The sequence below is a fragment of the Lampetra fluviatilis genome, chromosome 23, assembly GCF_964198595.1.
Source record: "Lampetra fluviatilis chromosome 23, kcLamFluv1.1, whole genome shotgun sequence".
Lineage (NCBI taxonomy): Eukaryota > Metazoa > Chordata > Hyperoartia > Petromyzontiformes > Petromyzontidae > Lampetra > Lampetra fluviatilis.
This window is the reverse complement of record NC_136297.1, coordinates 8,176,624-8,200,236: the sequence shown is the minus strand read 5'-3', so window position 1 is coordinate 8,200,236 and position 23,613 is coordinate 8,176,624. Positions and strand designations below refer to the sequence as shown.

The 23,613-nt window shown below is 50.6% G+C and overlaps 1 protein-coding gene across 3 annotated transcripts; it reads left to right on the top strand.

The window, feature by feature from the left end:
• Positions 1–828: 828 nt before the first annotated feature.
• Positions 829–23,305, top strand: FOXRED2 (FAD dependent oxidoreductase domain containing 2). 3 transcript variants are annotated; one of them, XM_078867059.1, is made up of 10 exons: positions 829–1,102; positions 3,640–3,706; positions 5,878–6,508; positions 9,510–9,761; positions 11,712–11,984; positions 12,967–13,133; positions 14,293–14,458; positions 15,035–15,276; positions 18,955–19,125; positions 22,145–23,305. In XM_078867059.1, the coding sequence occupies exons 3-10, from the start codon at positions 5,979–5,981 to the stop codon at positions 22,243–22,245; spliced, it is 1,902 nt and encodes a 633-aa protein (XP_078723185.1). In that variant the 5' UTR covers positions 829–1,102; positions 3,640–3,706; positions 5,878–5,978; the 3' UTR covers positions 22,246–23,305. The 3 variants fall into 3 exon arrangements, with proteins under 3 accessions (XP_078723185.1, XP_078723183.1, XP_078723184.1); XM_078867058.1 differs by lacking the exon at positions 829–1,102 and adding an exon at positions 2,785–3,034; XM_078867057.1 differs by lacking the exon at positions 3,640–3,706.
• Positions 23,306–23,613: the final 308 nt, after the last annotated feature.

Below are 23,613 nucleotides of genomic sequence, written 5' to 3'. Positions count from 1 at the left end.
ATCATTTTATGAATGTGTATATATTGAACTTCTTTTACAGCGCACATAGCCAGTCTTGCTCGTCGGAGGTGCGCTGGGTGGTGGAGGATAACAAACTAAACGCAAAAAGGCAGTTCGAAAGAAATGAGCTTTCAATCTAGATGATGATGATGATGATTTTAAAGTGCGTAGCTCCAAGTGGATTCCTAACATCGGGAAGTAGAAGAGCGTTCCAGACGGCCGCAGAAGCGCATCTGAAAGCACCGGTGGCCGCCGTCTTTGTTCGACGTGCCCATCAAATATTGTGGGCACCAGACCCACGTTTATTCGACTACTTAAGTCCCATTGCTTGGCTAGGTACGGCGCGAACGAAGGTAGACGTACATTTATACATTTCAAAACCGGTTTGTTGACGATGACCTTAAATTGCGCAGACTTTGGTTTGGGTGTGCTGTGCTTTTTGCAAAGGGCAATATTTATTATTTATTTATTTATATTATTTTTTATTTTCTTGATGTACATCGCTGGGAGATGCAGTTTCGCATTAACGACGCTATATGTATAAATATATTATTACATATCAACTGAACAAATGTATTTTTAAAACGAAGTTGCGGCGGCGGGCAGGGGTGGGTGAGGTGTTATATGTGCATAAATACGAATCAAAGTTTATTTTTTCTCATTAATTAATACACTTTCAGGAGGTTCCTGCAACGTTCGGTGGATTACATTTTTTTGTCGCAAGGCAAATTCCATAAAAAAATTTCACGAGACCATTTGCGATGGCGTGGAGGGAGGGTAGGGGGGTGAGGGGGGTGAGGGCCTCCTGGTGCTGACGTCACTGTGGAGCCGCTCACGGAAGCAGCGCGCGGCCCCTTTAACAAGCGCGGTCGATGTCACGACGCCGTGCGCGCCGCGTGCGCGTGCTCGGATCGGCTCGTTCGCTCTCAACCCCACGTCACCTACCACGGAGAACCACCACCACCACCAGCACCACCACCAGCACCACCAGCAGCACCACCACCAGCACCACCACCAGCAGCACCACCAGCAATAGCGGCAGTGGCGGCTGCTGGCAGGAGCGGACCACTTCGACACAACGGCGTCTGGTGATTGTTGTGAGGTTCGTCTCGGAGCCACAGTCCCGCACGTAGCAGCAGCAGCGGCAGCAGCGTCTTGCGCGAACGTACGCGCCGCTTGTTGTGGGACACCACTGCACGTGTGTGCGTGTGTGCGTGCGCCTTCACGCGTTCGTGACTATCGGTATGTGCCTTTGTTAGACAGAGCCTTTTCGAAAATTCACTGCTGGATGAAAATGTACCCCCCCCCCACGCTGTGTGTCGGTCATGGGTGGGGGGTGAGGATGGGGTGGGTGGGGGGTGAGGATGGGGTGGGTGGGGGGTGATAATGGGGTGGGTGGGGGGTGAGGATGGGGTGGGTGGGGGGTGAGGATGGGGTGGGTGGGGGGTGAGGATGGGGTGGGTGGGGGGTGTTTGACCATACTTCACCACGCTGGTCAGCGCAGGTTTGGTGACGGGGGGGGGGGGGTCCAGCACCGTGTTCAGATTTCGTTCGCCACTGATGTTAGCCGTGGCTGCGAATCGAATCTCAGCTCGCCGGGTTCGGAGCGCAAGTGTGGTTACTGCTGCGTGTGTGTGTTTGTGTACATCAGAGCACACGTGTCTGTGTGTCTGTCTGTCTGTGTCTGTCTGTGTGCGTGCGAGGAGCGGTGGTGTAGCGGTTAGCGCTACGCTGCGCTACGATCCTGGCGACCCGGGTTCGATTCCCGCTCACAGCCAAAATCAGTGACGATTATCTGAACCGGCACCTGGGCCTCCCCTAGGTCGACTCAGCCTCCAATGCGTACCTGGTGCTGTGTGTAAACATCGCCACTGGGGAGACAAAGGCGACCGGCCGTGGTGCTGGCCGCCCAACCCGCTCGTGTGCCGTTCTGGCCTTAATAAGTGCTCGCTAACAGCGCTTGCCCCAACAATCTGTTACAGGCTACACGTGGGGAGATCTTTGTCTTTTTGTGAGAGAGAGCGAGAGATATTTATGTATTTGCTTCTCTCGCCTCCAGCTTCTGTGATGATTCTTCTCCTACGTTTGGTGGAAGAGGCTCACGGTGGCCTTGTCAGTGCGTCGAGCCGGCAACGCTGACGATCGGCGATTCGCGTTTTCGTCTCTTGAGTCCGGGTTTGCGCCCCCTGATTTTTAGTCGAGGTTGCTGATTGTGGCCATTCGATTGTGTTGAGCGATATATACACCGTGTTTGACAGCAAATAATAATAATGATGATTCTAGATTTGAAGCTTTCGTGACTGCAAGGATCCGTACTCTTTGTTTTTTTCGGTAAAGTCACGTAGGTGAAAAAATATAAAATTAATTAAAATAATGATGATGCCCTCTTATTTTTCACGGAGAGCCTCGCCTGGGTCTCTAATAGGACACCACGCTTGTCAGGAGGATGATGCATTGGTTTGTTTGGTCAGTTCCATTCATGAGCGTTTGGCAAGAGAGAACACATCCGGTGGGACCCGGATTGACGTGGAGGGGGGGGGGAAATAACGCTCAAAGCTCCGCACAGATGGATTCAATAATCCATCGCTACACTGACATCTCCTAGCCACCTCGCAGGTATCACGCGGCAATCATTGTTCGATTATATATATGGGATTGTAGAGTAAATTGCCATCAACTGACTTTAGGCGATCAATACATATTTAAAGGATGTTGAACTGATAATTTGATTTACAGTAATAGGTTTAGTGCAGATTTCTGGTGTGCGCGTGTTTGATGTGGGTATTGCAGAGGCGCGCTTTGGTTCATAATGTGGGCCGTGCGGGGTTTTGTCGATCAGTGGCGTGTGTCTGGTGTGTTTTGAAGAAGTCGACATGTGAGACGAGAGGAATAAATACATACGGAAAAGAACGTGGGTACCCCGATGCTGACGACTTGCTGGACGCTGCTGACTTGCTGTCTGCTGCCGTTTAAAGCGAGACGAATCGAGTGCAAATGTGCAGGCCGGGTGAGAGAAAGCAGCTGAGGAGGAGAGGTGAGGAGACGGAATCGATCACCGTAGACGGGGTGGACGCCGAGGAGAGGCAAAGGGTAGAGCGGAGGAAAGGTGGCAGCGGCGGAGACGAGGTCACAGAGTTCAAGTTCATTTATTAGGTATAGCGCTGTGAGCCATTCGGCTCTTGAATCGGGTGCAACCGCAACAAACAAAAAACAAAAACATGAACAAGAAAACATCTTAAAGTGAATATGTGACTAAGTGCAAACAGAAAAGACAGCAAAATATTGCAGAAAAAAACACCGTACACCAACGCTGTGTGCAAAAATCTGAGTGGGATGCAAGTCAAACAACAACAACAACCACAAGACAACTTAGATTAAGGCCATCAGTATAACTCTGTACTACAACAAAGGGGGCGGGGCGGGGGGGCACGGCTGGACAGGGAGGCAACTCGGGAAAGGAATCGGAACCAGAATTTAGACTGCTGGAGGAGCTATGAAGCCACTGTGAGCGAGTCACAGTGGCACACAGTACAACGACAAAAAACGATAGCAGTGCAAAATAGAGAAAGGGGTAAACAAGTCACAAAAAAATGTAGTAATCATTAAACTAAACTTTTTTTACTTTATTTTTTTTACCAGGCACAGGGGACCCCCGCACCTACGAACCTAATTGGCTCCTGTACGACGGTCGCAAGTCGAGGCTGTCGTAAGTCGAACCCCCGCTTCCCATAGGGCGCAATTTACATTTCTCAAACCCCCCCCCTCGTCACAAATCGTCACAAATGTCTGACCCCCCCCCCCCCCCCCCCATGTGCATGGCGTCATTTATGGATGGCCCCTATTACCATGATTTCTTCTCGGGATATTTAAAAGGCAATCGGATGGACGCAAGGCAGGGAGGAAGGAGACAGCGAGTGAGGCCTCTATCTAGCAGTGGGAGGTTGTTACAGGCTGACGACGACGACGACAGCAAACATTTGCTATGATCGTGTTTTTTTTCGAAACGGAAGATCGCGACAGCGTCGCGGGTGGCGTCTGTCCCGTCCGTCCGTCCGTGCAGGAAAGCCAGGATGCACTTACCGCCCACCCGGGACGTTTGTTTTCAATCCCGTCGGGTCAACCTTGTGGGGCCGGTTTCTCTGTAACTCGATATATGTCCCTGTTGACTCGAGCAACCCGTGGCACACGAGGTATGCGTGTGTGTGTGTAGTGCCCCTATGAGGGTTTGGTGACAGCCTCAAACGAGAGCTCTCTCTCTCAAGTTTAGGGTTGTGGTGGGTGAGGGGAGAGGGCTGGAGGCGTTTAACCCCCTAATTTGCCGTCACGATTTTTTGTGCATTTTTCTTCCTTTAACCTTGACCCCCCCCCCCCCCCCGGTTACTTCCTGTGCAAGGGTTCGATTCACGCCCTCGGCCAACATTGGTGACGATTGTCCGAACCGGTCCTGGGGCCTCCCCTAGGTCGACTCAGCCTCAAATGAGTACCTGGTGCGGTGTGTAAACATCGCCACTTAGGGAGACAAAGGCGGCCGGGCGTGGTGCCGGTCGCCCACCCCCTTTCTTAGTGGCCTGTGTTGGCCTTCACAGGTGCTGCTCACTAACAGCACTTGCCCCAAAAAATACCATAAGGCTATACGGGAGATCTTTGTCTGTGCATCGGTATGTCTGGTTATGCACATGCGGAGAGAAGTTGTGCTTCCGTGTTGAAATGCCAGTCTTGGTTCGTTAAGAAGAAAACATTTCATGAACGCGTTATCGTCACCCTCGTTAACAGCGATGGTCAATCCACTGCTGGATGAAGGCCTCCCCACGTTGCTACCGTCTGCCGTGATCTCCCGCGTACTTGGTTCGCTACACTTTTTTTATTCAATGAAAATGAATGCAACCAAGGTTATATGTTCGTGTTTTTTTATGTATATAAAGCACAACGTCATGTTTTAGCCGAGTAGTCGGGAAACAATGCTTTCAACTGCTTCGTCACTGAAATCAGATGTTGACGAAAATCAGCTTGGCTTCTTTTCTCCTGCTGATATTCTGATGGAAACATTTGCCCATTCATCGATCGCGTTCATTCGCAGCCCTTGGTCGATCCACTGCTGGATGACGGCCTCCGGACGCTGTAAGTTTTTCTCACCTGTACCGTCGCCACCACGCTGGTCAGTGTGAGTTTGGTGAAGGTAGGGGAGCCAGGTCCAGGACTCGGTTAGGATATATCTCGCCGCAGATTGTCACCGTTGCCGAGAATCTAACTCGAGATTGTGGTTGGGTTCATCGCGCGGTCGTGTGCCGACCACGCCGCACTAACCCCACACGCTCCCCAAGGTTGTTTCTAAACGTCAATGTGGCTTGCTGCTCAAATGAGGAGTTGACGCCAGTGGTGGAAATTCCACATATAATGTGTAAGTGGGGGGCAAAATCTCTCCGGAGAACAATCGCTGGTGACTTTCACACAAAGTGGTGCTCGTTTTATCGACCCTGGTAGGAATGATGGGCCGAGTCAACTCCCAACCGTGATGTGAGTGTTGCTTTCGAGTTGATGTAGATGATTTATTTAGATTATTTGGCTGCTATAAATTTCAACAAATAATAAACCGCTTTGTTGAGCTTTCATTTGTGGCCAGGTCACTTCTGGCAAAGAAGCTAGTAGCTCAGTGGGCTTTACCTGGTAAAATACATACATTTAAAAGTTAAATTTTTTGGTGTTTTGCTACACTTTCCTCTACTTTGCACTTCTGTCGTGTTTGTTGTATTGTTTGTTGTTGTAACTTTCTGACCAGCCCCTAATGGATATCTGTGAAGAAGAGCTTTATAGCTCTTCGGATTCCTCCAGTGCAAATAAAGATTCTGATTCTGATATCGTTTTGCTGCCTCCGTTTAGAAAATGACACCGCCGACACGGCTGCAAAGAAGCTGACGATCCTGAGCCGCCGGAGGTGGCAGGGGGCGGCGGGGGGGGCGGTACGGCCGTGCAGAGACAGCATGCCGATGAAACTCGCTCCCTTCAAGCCGACGCTATGCTGCCTCCTGGCGCTGCTCGTCCATGCCAAGGGGGCCGCGTCGTCCTCCGTCGCCAAGGACTTCTGCGTCGTGGGCGCCGGGCCATCCGGCCTGCAGATGGGCTACTACCTCGAGCAGTCCCGGCGAGATTACGTCATCCTGGAGAGAAGCAGCGCCCCGGGTCCCTTCTTCGCCGTGTACCCGCGGCACCGCAAGCTCATCAGCATCAACAAGCGGCACACGGGCAAGCGCAACAAAGAGTTCAACCTTCGCCACGACTGGAACTCCCTGCTGAGCCACGACGAGACGATGCTCTTCCGCCACTATTCCCGAGACTTTTTCCCGCACGCCGACGACATGGTGCGATACCTGAGCGATTACGCCAAGCGGTTCCGCCTGAATGTGCGCTACAACACGAACGTGACCGAGATCAGGGCCACGGCAGACAGCAGCGCCTGGAACGGACACCGCTTTGTCCTCGGGGACCAGAGTGGCAATGAGTGGCGGTGCCAGTAAGTGGAGCGTTTCTTTCCCCCTCCCACCCACCCCCCGTGCATCCGAAACTTTTGCGAGACACGGGCATTGTGCCACGGGCGGCCCTATCGCGACTTTCGGCCGCTGCCGGGCGAGGGCCCGAGCTACGCCGTGCGTGTCGTGGAGAGGGGGGGGAAGGGGGCTTCTCTGAATGTACAGTGTCACGCCGGTGGGCGTGGGTTGGGGAAAGCGGGGAGCATAAACTTAACTATTTAAACTATTTTTATTTTACCAGGTAAGGCCCACTGGAGCTATGAGGATCTTTTTCAGAAGCTACCTGGCCACAAATGATAGCTCAACGAACCGGCTTCCCGCGTGGACATTTATCGCAGCCGAATACTCCGAAACGCACGTCGATTCTAAATGTTGAGTGGAAAAACCGGAGGACCCAGAGAAAAATCCACACGATCACTGGGGGGGGGTGGGGGAGAGAGAACATGCAAATTCCAAATACAGCAGGCGTCCGGGTCGGGATTGAACCCACGATCTCCTGTATACCAGGCGAGGTAGTTACCATCTCACCACCATGGCGCCCCGGACGTGGCAGCAGAGGGCCGTACGACGATGGGTTTGTTGAACTGCCCTCTGCCAGCCACAGTGTAGCTCTGCAGCAGCCTCTAATACCTGCTTTATGCGTGAACTAATAGACCAGCGTGGATAAATATGATCAAAGAACCCCAAGGCGGAGGAGGCCTTCATTCAGCAGTAGATGTGTGTGTGTGTGGCTGATGTTGATGTGCATCAGCCAGTCATCTCGGTCATCTCAGTCAGTCGACCCGTGGCACCTGGGTCTGCCCTGTGACCTCCTGCCAGCGGGCGTTCGACACTTCACGTGGCTTCAAGGTGCACCTGTCCTGGCACAAACGTCGTGGTGACGTCACCGCCACTTAGTGGCGGTTGTTGTTGTGGAGCAGCAACTTTAATTTTACGTTGAGGTGGTTGAGCCAGATGATTGCGTCAGGAGTAGCCGAGCGGCGAATCGCCTAGCCAATGCCACCTTCATGTTTGTGAATGGGGCATTGAGTCATTATGTGTCCCATGGTTCTGTTCTGGATGGCCAGAGTCGCATACTCACACCGCCAGAGTGTTTAATTTTTCATTTGTGCATCGAGTATTTGCATCTGCCACGGTTTGCGTGTGGATGCGGCTCAGGGTTTTGGCCCATACGCTTCGTGGAAGATCGAAGCCAGGGATGTTATAAGTCGGGTCTTCCACGAGGAGGCGTTTGCGACTTTTAATGATTGATCAATTTAACGAGAGAAAATAATGTCTGACTTCTCTCTGTTAAGTCGCATGCCCGCGCATGGAATTTGGCAATGTTGCCTCTGTAGATTATTCCCGTAGTTATGCAAGGATTTTTTTTTTTACATAGATTGATCACGGTAATATATTTACTGTACCTTGGTCCGCTGTGTCACATCCGTAACAAGGCGATGCAGTGAGATTGACTACGGTGATTACACAAACGTCCGGCGAATTTTTAAATTGTGTTTTACAGGGTTCGTGCCATTATTACTGCGCCGCTAATTTCCAGACAGGAATGAGGGCATTAAAAAACGATTTCAATTCGCCTTTGGCCATTTAAATGTTCGTGGTGGGGGGGGGGCAGAGTGGGTGCTGCCCTAATCAATCATAAATTCAATATTGAGCCGCACTATGAATTTATATTTGCACAAAAAGAAAAGATGCTTTTATCTCAAAGGTCCGCTAACAGTTATGCGTGCATATTTTATTCACAACGCTTAACTGAAAACGTGGTGTGTCGTGAATACAAATTGTCGTATTTGTAATCTGTTGTATGAAATTAACACGATTGCCTGCTCTTTAAAATCACGCTTTAGCGTTCTTTAATGCTCACCATTAAAATAGTCCGTGAAGGTAATTCCCTTCGAGTTGTAATGTCGGTGGCTTAAAGGCACGAGGTTCAAAGGTGCAACCCTCCAGTTGCCAAGAGGTGGAAATAAAAACTATTTAAAAATAGATATTCTTACTTTACCAGGTTAAGGTCCACTGAGCTACGTAGTTTTATTTTTTCAGAAGCAACCTGGCTATCAGAAATTATAACTCGACGAAGTGGCTTATCATCAGGTGGAAATGTATAATAGCCAAATACTCTAAACACGTTGATTCCAAATGTGGAGGGAAAAACCCGAAGGGCCGCAGAGAAAAATCCATGCGACCACGGGGAGACAAAGAGACACGCAAACTCCAAATACACAGGCGTCAAGTTTGGGATCAAACCCACAACCTCCTGTATATCAGTCGAGATCGATAACATCTCTCCACCGTGGCGCTTCAATAAAAGCCTCGTCTGTTCTGGGTGGCCACAGTCACACACTGCCAGAGTGTTCAATTTTCCATTTGTGCAATGAGTCTCTCCATCTGCTGCTGCCATGGTTTGCGTGTCGATGCCTCGTGAAAGATCGAAGCCAGTGATCTCGTGCGTCGGGGTCTTTCAAGCGGCGGTGTTCGCGACCGCTAATGGTTGATTAATTTAAGGGGAGTAGAGAATGTTCGACTTCTCTATCTGTTAAATCGCATGCCCGCGCATGCAATTTGGCAGGATTGGGATCGAACCCACAACCTCCTGTACACCAGGTGAGGCGGCAGACCTACTTTCCCCTCGGAACTGTATCCACCTGCGGTAATCAATAGGCAGGTGGATTCATCTTCTTGGTTCTTTCGGTAAAGTCACGTAGAAGGGAAGTAATAAAATAATAAAAATAAAACATAGTGAGAATTATTTTATTATGTTTTATTTTTATTATTTTATTACTTCCCTTCTACGTGACTTTACAGTGAGAATTATTTTATTTTATTATGTTTTATTTTTATTATTTTATTACTTCCCTTCTACGTGACTTTACCGAAAGAACCAAGAAGATGAATCCCTGCAGTCACGAAAGCTTTAAATCGAGGCAGGTGGATGTTATGTTTTTGTCGTTTTTTTATATTATCAACTTTTTTTGCATCTGCCAGGGTTTTGTTGGTGGCCACGGGCATGTGGCTGCCCAGAGTTCCCCGGTTCATCGGCTCCGAGCTGGTGGAGGGCTACGAGGACGTGTCGGTGAACCCGAGTGACTTCGAGGGCCAGAGCGTGCTGATCCTGGGCCGGGGGAACTCCGCGTTCGAGACGGCCGACAACATCATGGGCTCCACCAACCTCGTGCACATGCTGGGCCGATCCCACCTTCGCCTCTCCTGGGCCACGCACTACGTCGGAGACCTCAGGTCAGGTTCACAAGCCAATGGCCAAGCCTCGGCTGCAGCCGTGCAGATAACGCTCGATTCTTTTCGTGGGCAGATCATCTGGGAGGGGGGATTTTTAGGTGTTTTTATTTTTTGGGCTCACGATTTGCAGGCCCAGAGGGTTCCAAACTGCCTAAGCGTAAAAAAAAATATTGGCGATGCGTTCATACTCTTCACCCCTGTGTTGTATCGATCAACGACAGCAACGACGACTACGGATTGCGGCGCCCCCCCCCCTCCCCCCCACCTTTAACCTCATTCCGTTCCTCTATCACGTGGCCTCACCTCTTCTTCATTGCCCTCTTCCCTCCCCTCGCCCCTCCCTCCCCGAAAGCCCTTTTGTGACACCCCCCCTCCCACCACGTGCCCTCTGGTGGGCTCGCTCATTCCACGGCCCTTGCACTGCCCCTGCCGTCTAAGTCCGCCTTTTTCAAACGATGTAAAGCGCCTTGAGGCACGGCGCTCCATAGATCCGAAATAAGACAAATAACCGTAAAGTACCCGTCGTCTGCTTCACGGTCGACGTTAAACATGCCGTGACCGTGTGTTTGTTTATATTCTCTCTGCCCCCCCCTGCCCTTCCCCCGCTGCCTTCTCCACTCATCTCCCCCTCCCTTAAGTGATCCCCCAGACACCTTTCCCCGGTCCCGGATCTGAGGGCACCTGGCGTCGGTTTTGTTGCTCGCGAGTGATTTGTGCGCTTCCCTCCCCGACCTTCGTGTTCTGTATCGGCCTCTTGAGTAAATTAAAAAAAATACAATTAAAAAAACAATGCCGTGGCATATTTGCAAAAGAAGACTAAGGCCCACTGTGTGCTGGCATCATGCTGCCAAGTTTACCCAATTTTAAAAATTGCTCGCATATTACTTATTACGAAACACATCGCGATTGTCACACCCCCCCCCCCCACCACCTGCTGCTGCAGCGAAAACTTAGCAGGACCCTCCTGCAAATGTCTCCAGTATCAGTGACGCTTTAATGAGTAAACAGATGTAATAATAATTATTATTATCCGTGTATCTTTTATTTTATCTCAGCCATTCCGCTTCCCCCATTACCCTGGCTAACCAATCGAGAGCCAGCTGTGTTTTGCACATGTGTCAATGAGAGCGCGTTCAGGGTGCCTCGTTGCCAACAAACCTCGATAATTGCGGCGCAAAATGTTTTCCACTCCGGTGTTAAACGCAGGCCCCACGTGGCTCCTTCGCGCGCTGGGAGGTTATTCACAGCTCGCATGATGGCCCATTTATGCCCTCGGCGCTTTAATTGCCGCTATTCTTCAGGGAGTAGTGGATGCCAAGTGTGAATTTTTGCTCGTGATTTCGCTCGGTGGCTCCAAACGCTGGAGTGCGCGGTCGATTCGCTCGCATTCAGAAGGTTGCGAGTTCAAATCCTGGCAGAGGTTGACCCAGCCTATCATCCCTCGTCGCTCAATAAAATCAGTAATATGAGGAAATCAACAATGGTTGTCCTTTATAGAGAGACTTTTGCGAGGTCAAATCCTGGTAGAGGTTGACCCGGCTATTTAATCATCCCTCGTCGGCCAATAAAATTTGTACCACTTTGTGAGGAAGTCAACAATGATTCTCCTTGGGAGAGATTTTGCTCCTGCCACAGGACTGTGCAATTTCCACCACTGGCTCGGAGCTATAAGCCGGAGATGAGCTCCACCTCATTGCTAATTTGGATCGGTGCGAGGCAGAGCTGGGTCAACATTTCACCCACCAACCAATACTAACTGTGGCCAGGAGTCGAACTTGGATCGGTGGGTTTGTAGTGCAATGCGCTGACCTTTGCGCCACAGCTCAACATTATTTTTTTGCCAAAAAAAAAAACGCCCTTTAACAATTACTTTGGCCATCCCCCACAAATCGGGCCCCTACTGTCTCCTGCGCCGACATTCCGGCCCTCCGCCCCGCTGTGCCTCCGCAGAGCCATCAACAATGGCCTGCTGGACACGTACCAACTCAAGTCCCTCGACGGTTTGCTGGAGGCGCCCATGGAGGCCATGGCGGTGGTGCGCAATCGGCAGGGGAAGCTGCGTATTCTATTGCACGACACGGACGGGAGGAAGACGCTGACGAATGGCGGCCACTCGAAAATTATCGACCCCAGCAAGAACAAGGACAACTTCTCCCTCCGCGAGCCGTACGACCGCATCGTCCGCTGCCTGGGCTTTGAATTCGACTTCTCGATCTTTCACAGGTATGCCAAAGTTGTTGGCTCACGTTTTTGCCGTTGTTTTTTATAAAACAAGAATGGGCACCGTGTTCTCTGGACCATGAGGTGCAATTTTCTCTCTGTGTGTGTTTTACATGCCCAAGTTTGGGGTAATGCTTGTAACAACTTCGCTGTTTGTTTTAGTGCGTGACCAGATTTGTAAAACATTCTTGACAACCGGGCGTGTGCGTCTAACTTTTCGGAGCATCTAACTTTTCGGAGCGTCTTATAATGCGGCGAATACGGGTACGTAGTTTCCATGAAGCAAGCGGCGCAATTACATTTCTCCGGTAATACCAAGTGCATTTCATCTCTGGGAAGTTTCGATGCAGTCTCTTGTATGGATCTTCCGACAAAAGCTAATTATCTGTGTCTCGTAGAAGTTGACATTGCACGTCTCGTGCGCCGGTGGAGGTGGTGCTTATCACAGAAAGGTTATCGGCAGCCAAATAAATTTCTGTATTTGCAATTTTTAAGAAATTGCTAGACCTATAATTGGTTTGTGCAGTGTGTGCATTTGGGAATTCGCATCATCGCATAGCGTGGTTGGGGTTCTCGATAAGGGAAATGGATTTGAAAGTAATTTAAAACTCAGTATTAAAACGATTAGCGAAGGAAAATTGTAGTGTTATTTTTGCCGCTTATGCAAAAGCTAGATTGCAAGACAATTCGTCTTTTTTGGTTACCTGTGAGGTTTTAAAATCATGAAAATGTATTGCCAAAATTTTATTTTGAGTAGCAGTCTCAAAGAACTTCCACTGCTGTGCTGCGAAGGATTTCCCCTTACTGCCAGATAAGTAAATGTGCGTTTTAATATTCGTATTTTCCCTAAGCTAGGAGTGTGTGTGCACATTCTTCCATCAACGCGTATTGCAGTGAATCCACGGCAAAGCAGATTACGTTTTCGAAATATGTCACTTGCCACATTTTGTTATATCAACCCTTCTCAAAATGTCTTTCAATTTAGCTCGACAAAGACCAAAGCTGGATCAGGTCAGAAGAAAAAATACCCAAAGATAAAGGCAGACTACGAATCGCCCACCACGAGAGGGATGTTCTTCATTGGCACGATCAGCCACTCGGTAGACCACAGAAGGTCGGCCGGCGGCTTCATCCACGGCTTCCGTTACACAGGTGAGTGGACACCGAAGCCGCGGTGGTAATTCAACGAGCGATCATTTTTAGCGCAACGATGGTATTCTCTGTGGATAGCACAATGCCCCCCGTGAACCCTGCAATCCGAAGTTTTTAATACCCATTAGAACCTTTTGGCGTCATCTGATCCAACACCATGTGAGACTAGGCTCTAAGGAAAACTGTCTCGGGTGTGGACCAATGAACTTCAAGGACAGTGTATACATTATCAGAGTTATGTTTTTTGTTTGCATTATGGCTGCAGGTATTGTGGTCTATGCGAACATGACTCCTCGTAAAATAAAGGTGTCCCTTTTGTTGCCAGATAAAAGGGTAAAAAACAATTATCATATTTTTAATACCCGGCCATAGATTCAACAATAACATTATAATACTTGGCCTATTGGCGGGGAAGCGTTGTCGAGCACCAGCCGCGCTTATGTTTTGTTGATTTTGGGGCGACCCCCCCCCCTCCCGGCTTATCCTCCACTTGCCTTCTCCCCTCACTTCCTCCGCCATACAAGCCGGGGACTTTCCACCCCCTTTTTGTTCCTTTTACTTTCTCATACACCCCCCCTCCCCCCTCCTCAGGTTATCTGTCCCCCCCCCCCACCTCATCAACCAGGATGCGCCTGGTACATGGGGCCTGGTGGATATTCGCGTGCGGTTGTTTTTTTTTGTCGCCCAACATTCTGCAGCGGCCCTTTGTTCTTGGGTACGACAAAAATCTAATAAAAAAATATTTAAACAAGAATATAATAATGTCAACTTGTAAACGCGCCGTGCGGGATTCGCGCATTCTCGACAAGCGAGGGGGAACAACTCGGAGGCGCGAGGAGCCACAGACAAGCGGGAAGGCACCCAGGCCGGGAGCCGGCGCCAACAATTGTTACCAAAGTTCTCTGGTCCTCTGTGTATTAAGGCGTTTATAGTCAAGTAATGAGTGTTAGATGCGGGAGGAAACCGAAGCAATGGGGTTTTCCTCGTCGATCGACACGCATTGAGCAATTCTTCTCTCAAGCTCTCTGGCTATCGTCAGAAGTTGCAGTAGTAGTAGTGCGTGGCGAAAGCCCGAGTCTGTTAACGCTTCGACGTCGCAGACGCGAAAGGCGCGCGCGCACGCGTTGACTTGTCCGTGTGAACGCGTGCGCGACCTCAGCCAGGGCCGTGTTCCGCTCGATGGAGTGGCGGTACCACGGGGTGCCCTGGCCGTCGCAGACTCTGCCGTCCTCGCTGCTCCTCGCTACGGTCGCGCGGCGGATTAACGAGGCCTCGGGGCCCTACCAGATGTTCAGCGTGCTGGGGGACATCGCCCTGCTCAAACGGTGAGAGGATCCAGCGTCCTTCACTCTCGGTGTAGACTGAGGGTGGTCACAGTCCCATCGTAGCTGAAGCATCTGCATCGGCTGTCTGCCCTTCATTGCAAATCTATTTTTCAGTCACCGTGAGTGAGGTGGATCTGCTAGTTGAGGGGTCAGACTGCTGAGAATCCTGAGCTTGAATCCAGGCAGTCACGCCCTGTGATTTAACTTGGGTTGTCGAGTGTAGCGGGTCGATCGTCCTAGCCTGGTCACCAATGACTTGGTTGTACACTTCAAATAACGTCCAGCTCTGAGACTTAGATATCCGTTTTATCGGTGTTGCTCTGCATGATGTCTGATGTTTCTCTCCACGCACGTTTTGGGGGCTCCATTTCGTTCCCCTTCATTCCCCGAAAAAGCTCACCGTAACCCCGGGGTCGAAACGTTGGGCCGCGTGCCATTCGGCACACCCTTAAAACGCACACCGGAGAGCTCCCCGCGGCATCACATCCGTGCAGACAGCCTCCCCCCTCGCGATGCCGCAGCACGGCAGCGTTTGTCGAACGAGGGCTTGGCGCCCCCTTCGCTGTCCTTGTCCAGTGACGGCGCCGAGTTCGAGTATCTGGAGGAGTACCCCATCGCGGCCCTGCCGGCGCTGACCGCGAACACGGGCAAGTCGGCGGAGGGCGGCCTGCTGGTCGTCAACATGGAGTACGGCAAGAACTTCTCGGGACCCGGGGAGGACGTGTTCCGCACGAACCGCGCCGTCGGGGCGCCCCTCGACGCCTGGCGCTCCAACTTCCTCCACCCCGTCGTCTACTACTACGAGCGGCTGCCCACCGGTAGGAGCCACGGCCGCCTCGGAGGCTCCTGGAGGCCCCCGAGGGCCCATTGTTGTGGGTCCCCATCGTTTGTGTGAGGACTGGAGGAAAATTGCTACTTTTGCATCCCCCCCCCACCCACCCCACCCACGCTGAGTGGCCCAGGTAGGGACTCAGTGGCTCTAAGTGCATGTCTTGTAGAAGGTGGGGCCTAATAAACGGGAAAACCTCCCGAAGCCAGACTCATTGGGGGAACAGACTTTCCAATGAAAGGAGAATGCGCGTAGGGGAGTAGAGTGAGATGAGAGGGGAGTGGTAGGAGAGTGGCGGTGAGTAGAGCGAGAGGTAGAAGAGTGTGTGGATGGGTGCAGAGTGAGATGAGAGGGGAGTGGTAGGAGAATGGTGGTGAGTAGAGTGAGATGAGAGGGAGAGGTAGGAGAGTACGTGGAGGGGAGTAGAGTGAGATGAGAGGGAGAGGTAGGAGAGTACGTGGAGGGGAGTAGAGTGAGATGAGAGGGAGAGGTAGAAGAGTGCGTGGAGGGGAGTAGAGTGAGATGAGAGGGGAAGAGATCGGAGAGTGCGTGGAGGAGAGTAGAGTGAGATGAAAGGGAAGAGGTAGGAGAGTGTGTGGAGGGGAGTAGAGTGAGATGAGAGGGAGAGGTAGGAGAGTACGTGGAGGGGAGTAGAGTGAGATGAGAGGGAGAGGTAGGAGAGTACGTGGAGGGGAGTAGAGTGAGATGAGAGGGGAGAGGTAGGAGAGTGCGTGGAGGGGAGTAGAGTGAGATGAAAGGGAAGAGGTAGGAGAGAGTGTGGAGGAGAGTAGAGTGAGATGAGAGGGAGAGGTAGGAGAGTACGTGGAGGGGAGTAGAGTGAGATGAGAGGGAGAGGTAGGAGAGTGCGTGGAGAGGAGTAGAGAGGGATGAGAGGGAGAGGTAGGAGAGTACGTGGAGGGGAGTAGAGTGAGATGAGAGGGAGAGGTAGGAGAGTACGTGGAGGGGAGTAGAGTGAGATGAGAGGGAGAGGTAGAAGAGTGCGTGGAGGGGAGTAGAGTGAGATGAGAGGGAGAGGTAGGAGAGTACGTGGAGGGGAGTAGAGTGAGATGAGAGGGAGAGGTAGGAGAGTACGTGGAGGGGAGTAGAGTGAGATGAGAGGGAGAGGTAGAAGAGTGCGTGGAGGGGAGTAGAGTGAGATGAGAGGGAGAGGTAGGAGAGTACGTGGAGGGGAGTAGAGTGAGATGAGAGGGAGAGGTAGGAGAGTACGTGGAGGGGAGTAGAGTGAGATGAGAGGGAGAGGTAGGAGAGTGCGTGGAGGGGAGTAGAGTGAGATGAGAGGGAGAGGTAGGAGAGTACGTGGAGGGGAGTAGAGTGAGATGAGAGGGAGAGGTAGGAGAGTACGTGGAGGGGAGTAGAGTGAGATGAGAGGGAGAGGTAGAAGAGTGCGTGGAGGGGAGTAGAGTGAGATGAGAGGGAGAGGTAGGAGAGTACGTGGAGGGGAGTAGAGTGAGATGAGAGGGGAGAGGTAGGAGAGTGCGTGGAGGGGAGTAGAGTGAGATGAAAGGGAAGAGGTAGGAGAGAGTGTGGAGGAGAGTAGAGTGAGATGAGAGGGAGAGGTAGGAGAGTACGTGGAGGGGAGTAGAGTGAGATGAGGGGGAAGAGGCAGGAGAGTGCGTGGAGGGGAGTAGAGTGAGATGAGAGGGAGAGGTAGGAGAGTGCGTGGAGGGGAGTAAAGAGGTGAAAGGGGAGAGGTAGGCAGGGACAAATCCAAGGAGGATCTTGAAGATGGTGAGGGTGACCTTGTAATTGATCCTGGATTGGATTGGAAGCCAGTGGAGGAATCGTGGTAATTGGGATGATGTGGGCTGGATTACAGGTGTGGCATATTTGTATCATCTGGATAATTGTAGTCGTGCGACTACTGGTGCCTAATGTAGGACGTGAGGTCCTGGTGTGTTATTAAAGACTCGCAGAGGAATTTAGTTTTAGATTACACATTCGTTCAGCTCACATTTTAAGATTCAACAGATTCAACAATCATCTCCCCATTATATTTCCTACCACGCCCTCGCCGCCCCCCCCCCCCCCATTTCACCCCAAGAGCTCGTGCTCGGTGGCTGGTTGTGATCCAAGTTTGGTTTCCACCCCTCCAGTTGGTACAGTAAACCCTCGGTTACAATAACAATCACAGTCCAGTGTGTACGGTTCGTAAGTGATGGCTGCGTGAGTGAAATGCGTACCATACAGCCTCCTCCACCCAACACAGCCAATCAAATAAATAGAGTTGCCACGTGAAGAAACATGCCAGCTTAGCGCACCGGTACATCCAACAGCAATCCACACATTTCCCGTTTCCGATGACGTACGTGTACATCATCAAAACGAGGCCGGAAGAAAAAATAAAATAACTTCATCGGTACCAAGGCCCCCCACAAGGCCATGTCCGACGGTGTGTGGCAGAGTTTGGCGCCAACTGTCGCAGAGTGTGGTCGTGTCACTACAGTTCTCTTCGGTGAGTACATTGCATTTAAAAACAACAGCGCTACGTCTTTCTAAATGTTACGTTGAGCCGGTGAACGGGACCGCACCCTGCAACTATCAGCCATCTTGGAACGGGAAAGGGTTAACAATTGGGTACGATACTTCGCCGGTAGTTCTGGTATTCATGCTATTCTTGCAGCGCAAGGGCACCACGGTGGTGAGGTGTTTACTTCCTCGCCTGGTATACAGGAGGTCGTGGGTTCGATCCTGACCCTGATGCCTGTTGTATATTTAGAGTTTCCGTGTTCTCCCCGCAGTCATGTGGATTTTTCTCCGGGTCCTCCAGTTTTACCTTCCACATTTAGAAACGTGCGTTTAGAGCATTTGCCTGCTATACATTTTCACGTGATAAGCCACTTTGTTGAGCTATCATTTGTGGCCAAGTTGCTTCTGAAAAAGTGCTATATAGCTCAGTGGGACTTAGCTGCTAAAATAAAAAAAAATTTTGATCATTTTCAGTTTAGTATATCATGAAGGTGCAAAACAATTATGAAGGCACTGTTTTATTCACATATTCCTGCAGTAGTTTTTTTTTAGCAGGGGGCGGTCTTGCTGTGTGTAATCCCAATTGAATAATTTTAAAGCAACTTTACAAATTTGGCGAAAATTTGGAGCAGGGACACCAGCTAATAATGGCCTACTCTTTTTAAATGGTGTCATGGGATATTTAACGTCCACTGCAAAGTGAACAGCACGTTGTATTTTCAAGTTAATTCGCGTGAAATATTAACCAGGGCGGCCTGCCGGACTCGAATCGCGACCCTCTGCAAAAAGCGTGGAATGGGTTACCAAGTTACTTGGTAGAGGCGGGGCCCGGATAAATAAAAAACACACCTCAAAAGCAGAGAATGACCGTGATAATGTGGAATGTCTCGAGTGTTTTATTATCTCTTCAAGTGATCGTTCTACTTGCCAACCCATTTGCGGTTTATGTGGGCACGAAGTTACGGCCTCCCCGACAAGTGAGGAGTAGCTAAGACTAAACAAAACAGCATGCACGTGAACGCTATTTTTTTTCTTCACTTTTATATTTTTTCCTATAAAATGCCACGCTTTTAATCCGCAAGCCCGACGCAAATCCTCCCACGGATGCTCGAAACTCACCTCCTGTGGGATACTCTCCCGCCTGCCCTCTGCACCCCACTGTCGACAATTCCCTCGGCAGAGTCGGAAATGAGGAGGAGGCCCAAGAAGTGGCCGCTCCCTCGGCCGGACGCCATCCACCACATGGTCGAGGACTTCCTCACCGACTGGAGCGCTCCCAACACTCATCTGCTGCCACTGCGCCGATTCCTGGAGGCCTGCCTGCACAGAGACCTGCGCAGCTACTTTGCGGGTAGATGACACACGCGCAACCTGAAGGAGTATAATGTTTCGATTTAAAGCTTTCGTGACTGCAGGGATTCATCTTCTTGGTTCTTTCGGTAAAGTCACGTAGAAGGGAAATAATAAAATAATAAAAATACAACATAGTGAGATTCATTTCTCACGACGTTTCGGCCACAACGCAAGCAGCCGTCCTCAGGTGAAGAACAGGTCTGTCGGAAAGACAGCAAGAAGGAGTATAATGTTTGTTGTTGCTTGTAGGTTTTGTTTTTAACATTGCTGCGAGAAGTAACAAGCTCTAGTGGTTTCAGGGCATGGGCAGAGTTTGCAGAGGAGGGGGGGCACGGGGTGGGGGTTAAGACCCCTCCCAAACCTGGGCACCTTTATTAATTCACTAGCCTTTTGGCCATCCAAGGACGGGTGTATATTTCAGTAAATCTGAAATATTCAATAGAGAAATTGTTGAGCTCATGATTATTAATGAGGGGGGGGGGGTGCGGTATGTTGAGTGAACGACCTTCTTGTGCGTTCGTGTAAATTTCCACGCGGGCATGAATATTAATGAAGGGGGGGGGGCTCTTTTGCAGTGACGTCACGCACGGATGTAGCACTGTGGTGCGTATATGAATTTTTTACCGTCACTTTCTGTAAAGAAAGGTCATTTAAAGCGACTTTGCGTAATACATTAATTAATTCAGCTCGACCTTCCTCTGTGTAATAATCCACCCACTCATGAATATTAATTAGATGGGGGCAGGCCTCATGTGGAGTGACGTCACGTGGGGGGGCGGGCCTAATGTGGAGTGACGTCACGCGCGGGACACACACACATATTCTTGGCTCATTATATAAGTAATTTTCAGTAGTTAAGATAATAACATAATGAATTATATGCACCCGCGATTCCCCGCCCCTCCACCCAAGTATAGAAGTCAAACTCCGCCTCTGCTGCAGGCGTCACTCACGTGTACCGGTTGATACGAACCGCACGAGCAGGGAAAGCGCGGACCAGTGCGTTTCGGAATCAACTCCTGTCCATGGATCGGTCCACCCCTGGTGTTGGTGATTCCGTTGGGCCGTTTGTTCGACCACGGCGGACTGCTGTGCGTGTCTCGAAGCCCTCAGTCGCTCCGTCTCTCTGGGCCTCTCTGTGCCACGTTGCCCACGAAGAAGGGGGGGCCCTCTTTGTCGCGTCGTTGACCAGTGCGTCGAGTTGTTTTTGTACACTTTGCCGCGCGAGAGATCGGAATGGATGATTCTCGTCCCATGACGTCACACCGCGAGCGCAATTGTGATGAAAGTTCCGCAAAAAAAGACACGCAACACGCATTTCTTCGTTTCTGCTTCATTTGTGAGACTTGACATCGTGACAACTCGTACAGTCGGCCGGAGAGAATATGGAAGGGGGTGAAGCGATCCATCCATAACTTTCACTCAACATAGCTTCGGCACATTCTGCGCCATTTACCTCATTAAGAAAATAAAAGGGCTATGCAGTTACCCGCGAAGGGTTCCGCGCTAAGTCTCGAGAATTTGTTGCATCTTCCCACAGCGTTGCATCCAGCGCCGCCTTGCCAAGATCAGACTGCACGCGAACCTGCATTCCGTTTGGCGCGTATAATGTTCCGTCAGAACCTGTTTTGACGATCAGGATGCACGCATCGGTTGACAACTCGCTTTGCCAAACCCAAAATGAGGGGGGGGTGCGCACATCACGGTCGACACTGTACGATTCGGTGTGCAACGGCCTTAACGCTGGAACGGCAAACGTCAACGGGACGATGTGAGCTCTCGGATGTGGTTTCGGGTTTGCACCGCATGTTGCTTAGCGCGATTGTCCGACGTTTCGCTCCGTGTGGCTGGAAGCATTTTCAGGGGTCGGAATGACGTATGAAGGTATGTACGTTGAACTTCTTTCGCACCGTACATAGCCAACCGTGCCAATCGGAGGTTGCTAGGGGGAAAGACAACAAACTAAACACGAAAAGCAGTTCTAAAGAAATGTGATTTTACGTTTAGAATTAAAAGCATGTGGCTCCAGTGGCTTCCTAATGATGACAAAGCAAAAGTCGCGGCAACGTGGAGCGAAACAACAATCACGACGAACATCGAACGACACGGCCTATGAACCAGAGGTCGCAAACGGGTTTTGATTCCTTACCCGTACCCGTACCCGGCCGCACCAGGGTCGCAAACGGGTACCCGTACCCTACCCGATACCCGGCCGGGTACGGGTAGCCGGGTATCGGGTAGGGTACGGGTATCGGGTACCCGATTGCGACCTCTGGGATGAAGCCATGTTGCAGGCGCGGGTGGGTTGATTCTAGGAACTTGAATTGTGAGAAGAGACAAGACGTTGGGAAATGAGTGACAAACGGTTACTCACCAGTGACTCACGGCCTACCCGTACCCGGCCGCACCAGGGTAGCAAACGGGTACCCGTACCCGTACCCGGCCGGGTATGGGTAGCCGGGTATCGGGTAGGGTACGGGTATCGGGTACCCGATTGCGACCTCTGCTATGAACACACATCCGGAGGGCTATACGGTACAACCGCGACAACCTACGCAGTCGTATTCCAACTCGCGTTGTTATTAACAACAACACGCAACTAGAGTTTGCTCAGCACGGGACACAGTACGGAGTGAGAATAATGGCGCCATTGCACCACCGCAATTAGGAGCATAGACCATCACTAGAACTCCGGTCACAGTCGCGCGGCCATCGGACAAAGACGGTCACTGCATCGCGCGCTTTCAGATGCGCTTCTGCGATCCTATGGAACGCTCTTCCTTACCATATTCAGAAACCACTGGAGCTATACGCTATTAAATAATCTTAATTGAAAACCCATTTCTTTATAACTGCTTGTTGTGTTTAGTTTGCTGTCCTGCCCCCGCACGTCCCATTAGCACAGTTGTCAACGTATGGTACAAAAGAAGTTCTACATTTGGCACGTGATGATATTGCGGCGGTACGTGGCGCTATTGCTGTGGTGCGTGACGCGATTGCGGTGGTGCCGTGTGCAGAGTCGTGCTTCAAGATGGCCTTGACGAGTCAGCAGTCGCCGCTCTCCTGCCAGCAGGGCTACTCGGAGGGGCGCTCGCTGACCACCGACGGCCTCGTGTAGCACTGCCGCCGCTCCACAGACATCTGGCGGTTTGTTTGTACCCACAGCTGGGGGGCCATGCCATGGCAAGCACTTGGAACGGCTGAATTTTTTTGGCAGGAGCGCTACATCACGACCGCTTGCAGGACGGGGTTCATCGGAGCCAAAACAAAAAGAAACGTGGCTCCACGTTGCATTGGGTTGACATCGCTGTCGGTGGCGCAAAGACATTTTAAATTAGTTACACGATGGAAATAATTGGTGAATGTGATTTTTTTTTACGATTTCCCTTCTAAATCTGAAACGTTAAAACTCGCCAAACTCATTCTTCGTCTACAACCGTTATTTCCAAGCGGTACAATCTGTGCGCGGGTGTCCCTTGCATCACGGACGCAGTGGGATTCCCCTTCTCTCGACACGTATATATATTTTCTTATCTGCCGATGATCAAATAACCCTGCTTACCACTCGAATGGGGTAACCGCCGGTACAGTACGGGACGCACGCCAGGCATTGCTGAAGGCAATCACCGAGGCAGCGGGCTGCACGGTGGCCGGTGAGATGGCAGTACAGCGATGGGCGCTCGGCACGCATAGAGGCCGAATGCATTTCGTCTGCGGGTGGATTTTGTAAAAAAAAAAAAATGTCCAACTCTGAATCTCGGCACTCGTATGCGTGGTGGGTTTTCCTCCGGGTACTGCTCCGGCGTCGTCCCACGTCGTCGCTTTAAGATGTTCTGTGTTCATATTTTGTTTGTTGCGGTTGCACCCGACTTAAGAGCCGCATGGCTCACAGGGCTATACCTAATACATGAACTTGAACGTGAAAGCCAATCACTCACGAGTGGAATTGGCCCAAACGTACCAATGCAGGACCCTCCTGAAAAAGGGTCTTGAGGCTTTTCCGGGTAAATTATTATAATTTTTATTGTTGTAACGAATCGAAGGCCTATTTTTACTGTGTGTAAACTGATTTTATGGAGTCTCTGTTAGCTCATTTTTGATACTCATTTATTTATCTAAACGTTGCTATATATTAAAGTCATGTTTGTATATACGTTACCTATGTGTATAAATCTGCTTTCATCTATACGTTGTTGTTTTTTATTGCGTATTCTCTAACCCCCGATCATGGGTATGCCAAGATGAGAGATGCAATTGTATTCTGATGCCGTCTGAAAACCAAATTGTGTGCACGCGGTAATACACGTTTGCCTGCGTGCCTGAGATGTATTATTTCTGCCTTCAAACTTCTCGCCACATCAACGGTGAACTAAGCACATTACCCTGTGCTGTCGCGCAGTCAGAATAATAATGTGACTGAATCCACACGTTGAAATTTACATGAGGCCAACATTTATTTTCTCATCTTTCAAGACGTTGTCTGTGT

Bases quoted from the DNA above. Each gene is read 5' to 3' on its own strand.
- FOXRED2 (XM_078867057.1), top strand. From the start codon at position 5,979: ATGCCGATGAAACTCGCTCCCTTCAAGCCGACGCTATGCTGCCTCCTG. The intron at 6,509-9,509 runs GTAAGTGGAGCG...TGCATCTGCCAG, and splicing joins GGCAATGAGTGGCGGTGCCA to GGTTTTGTTGGTGGCCACGG. The intron at 15,277-18,954 runs GTAGGAGCCACG...TTCCCTCGGCAG, and splicing joins CTACGAGCGGCTGCCCACCG to AGTCGGAAATGAGGAGGAGG.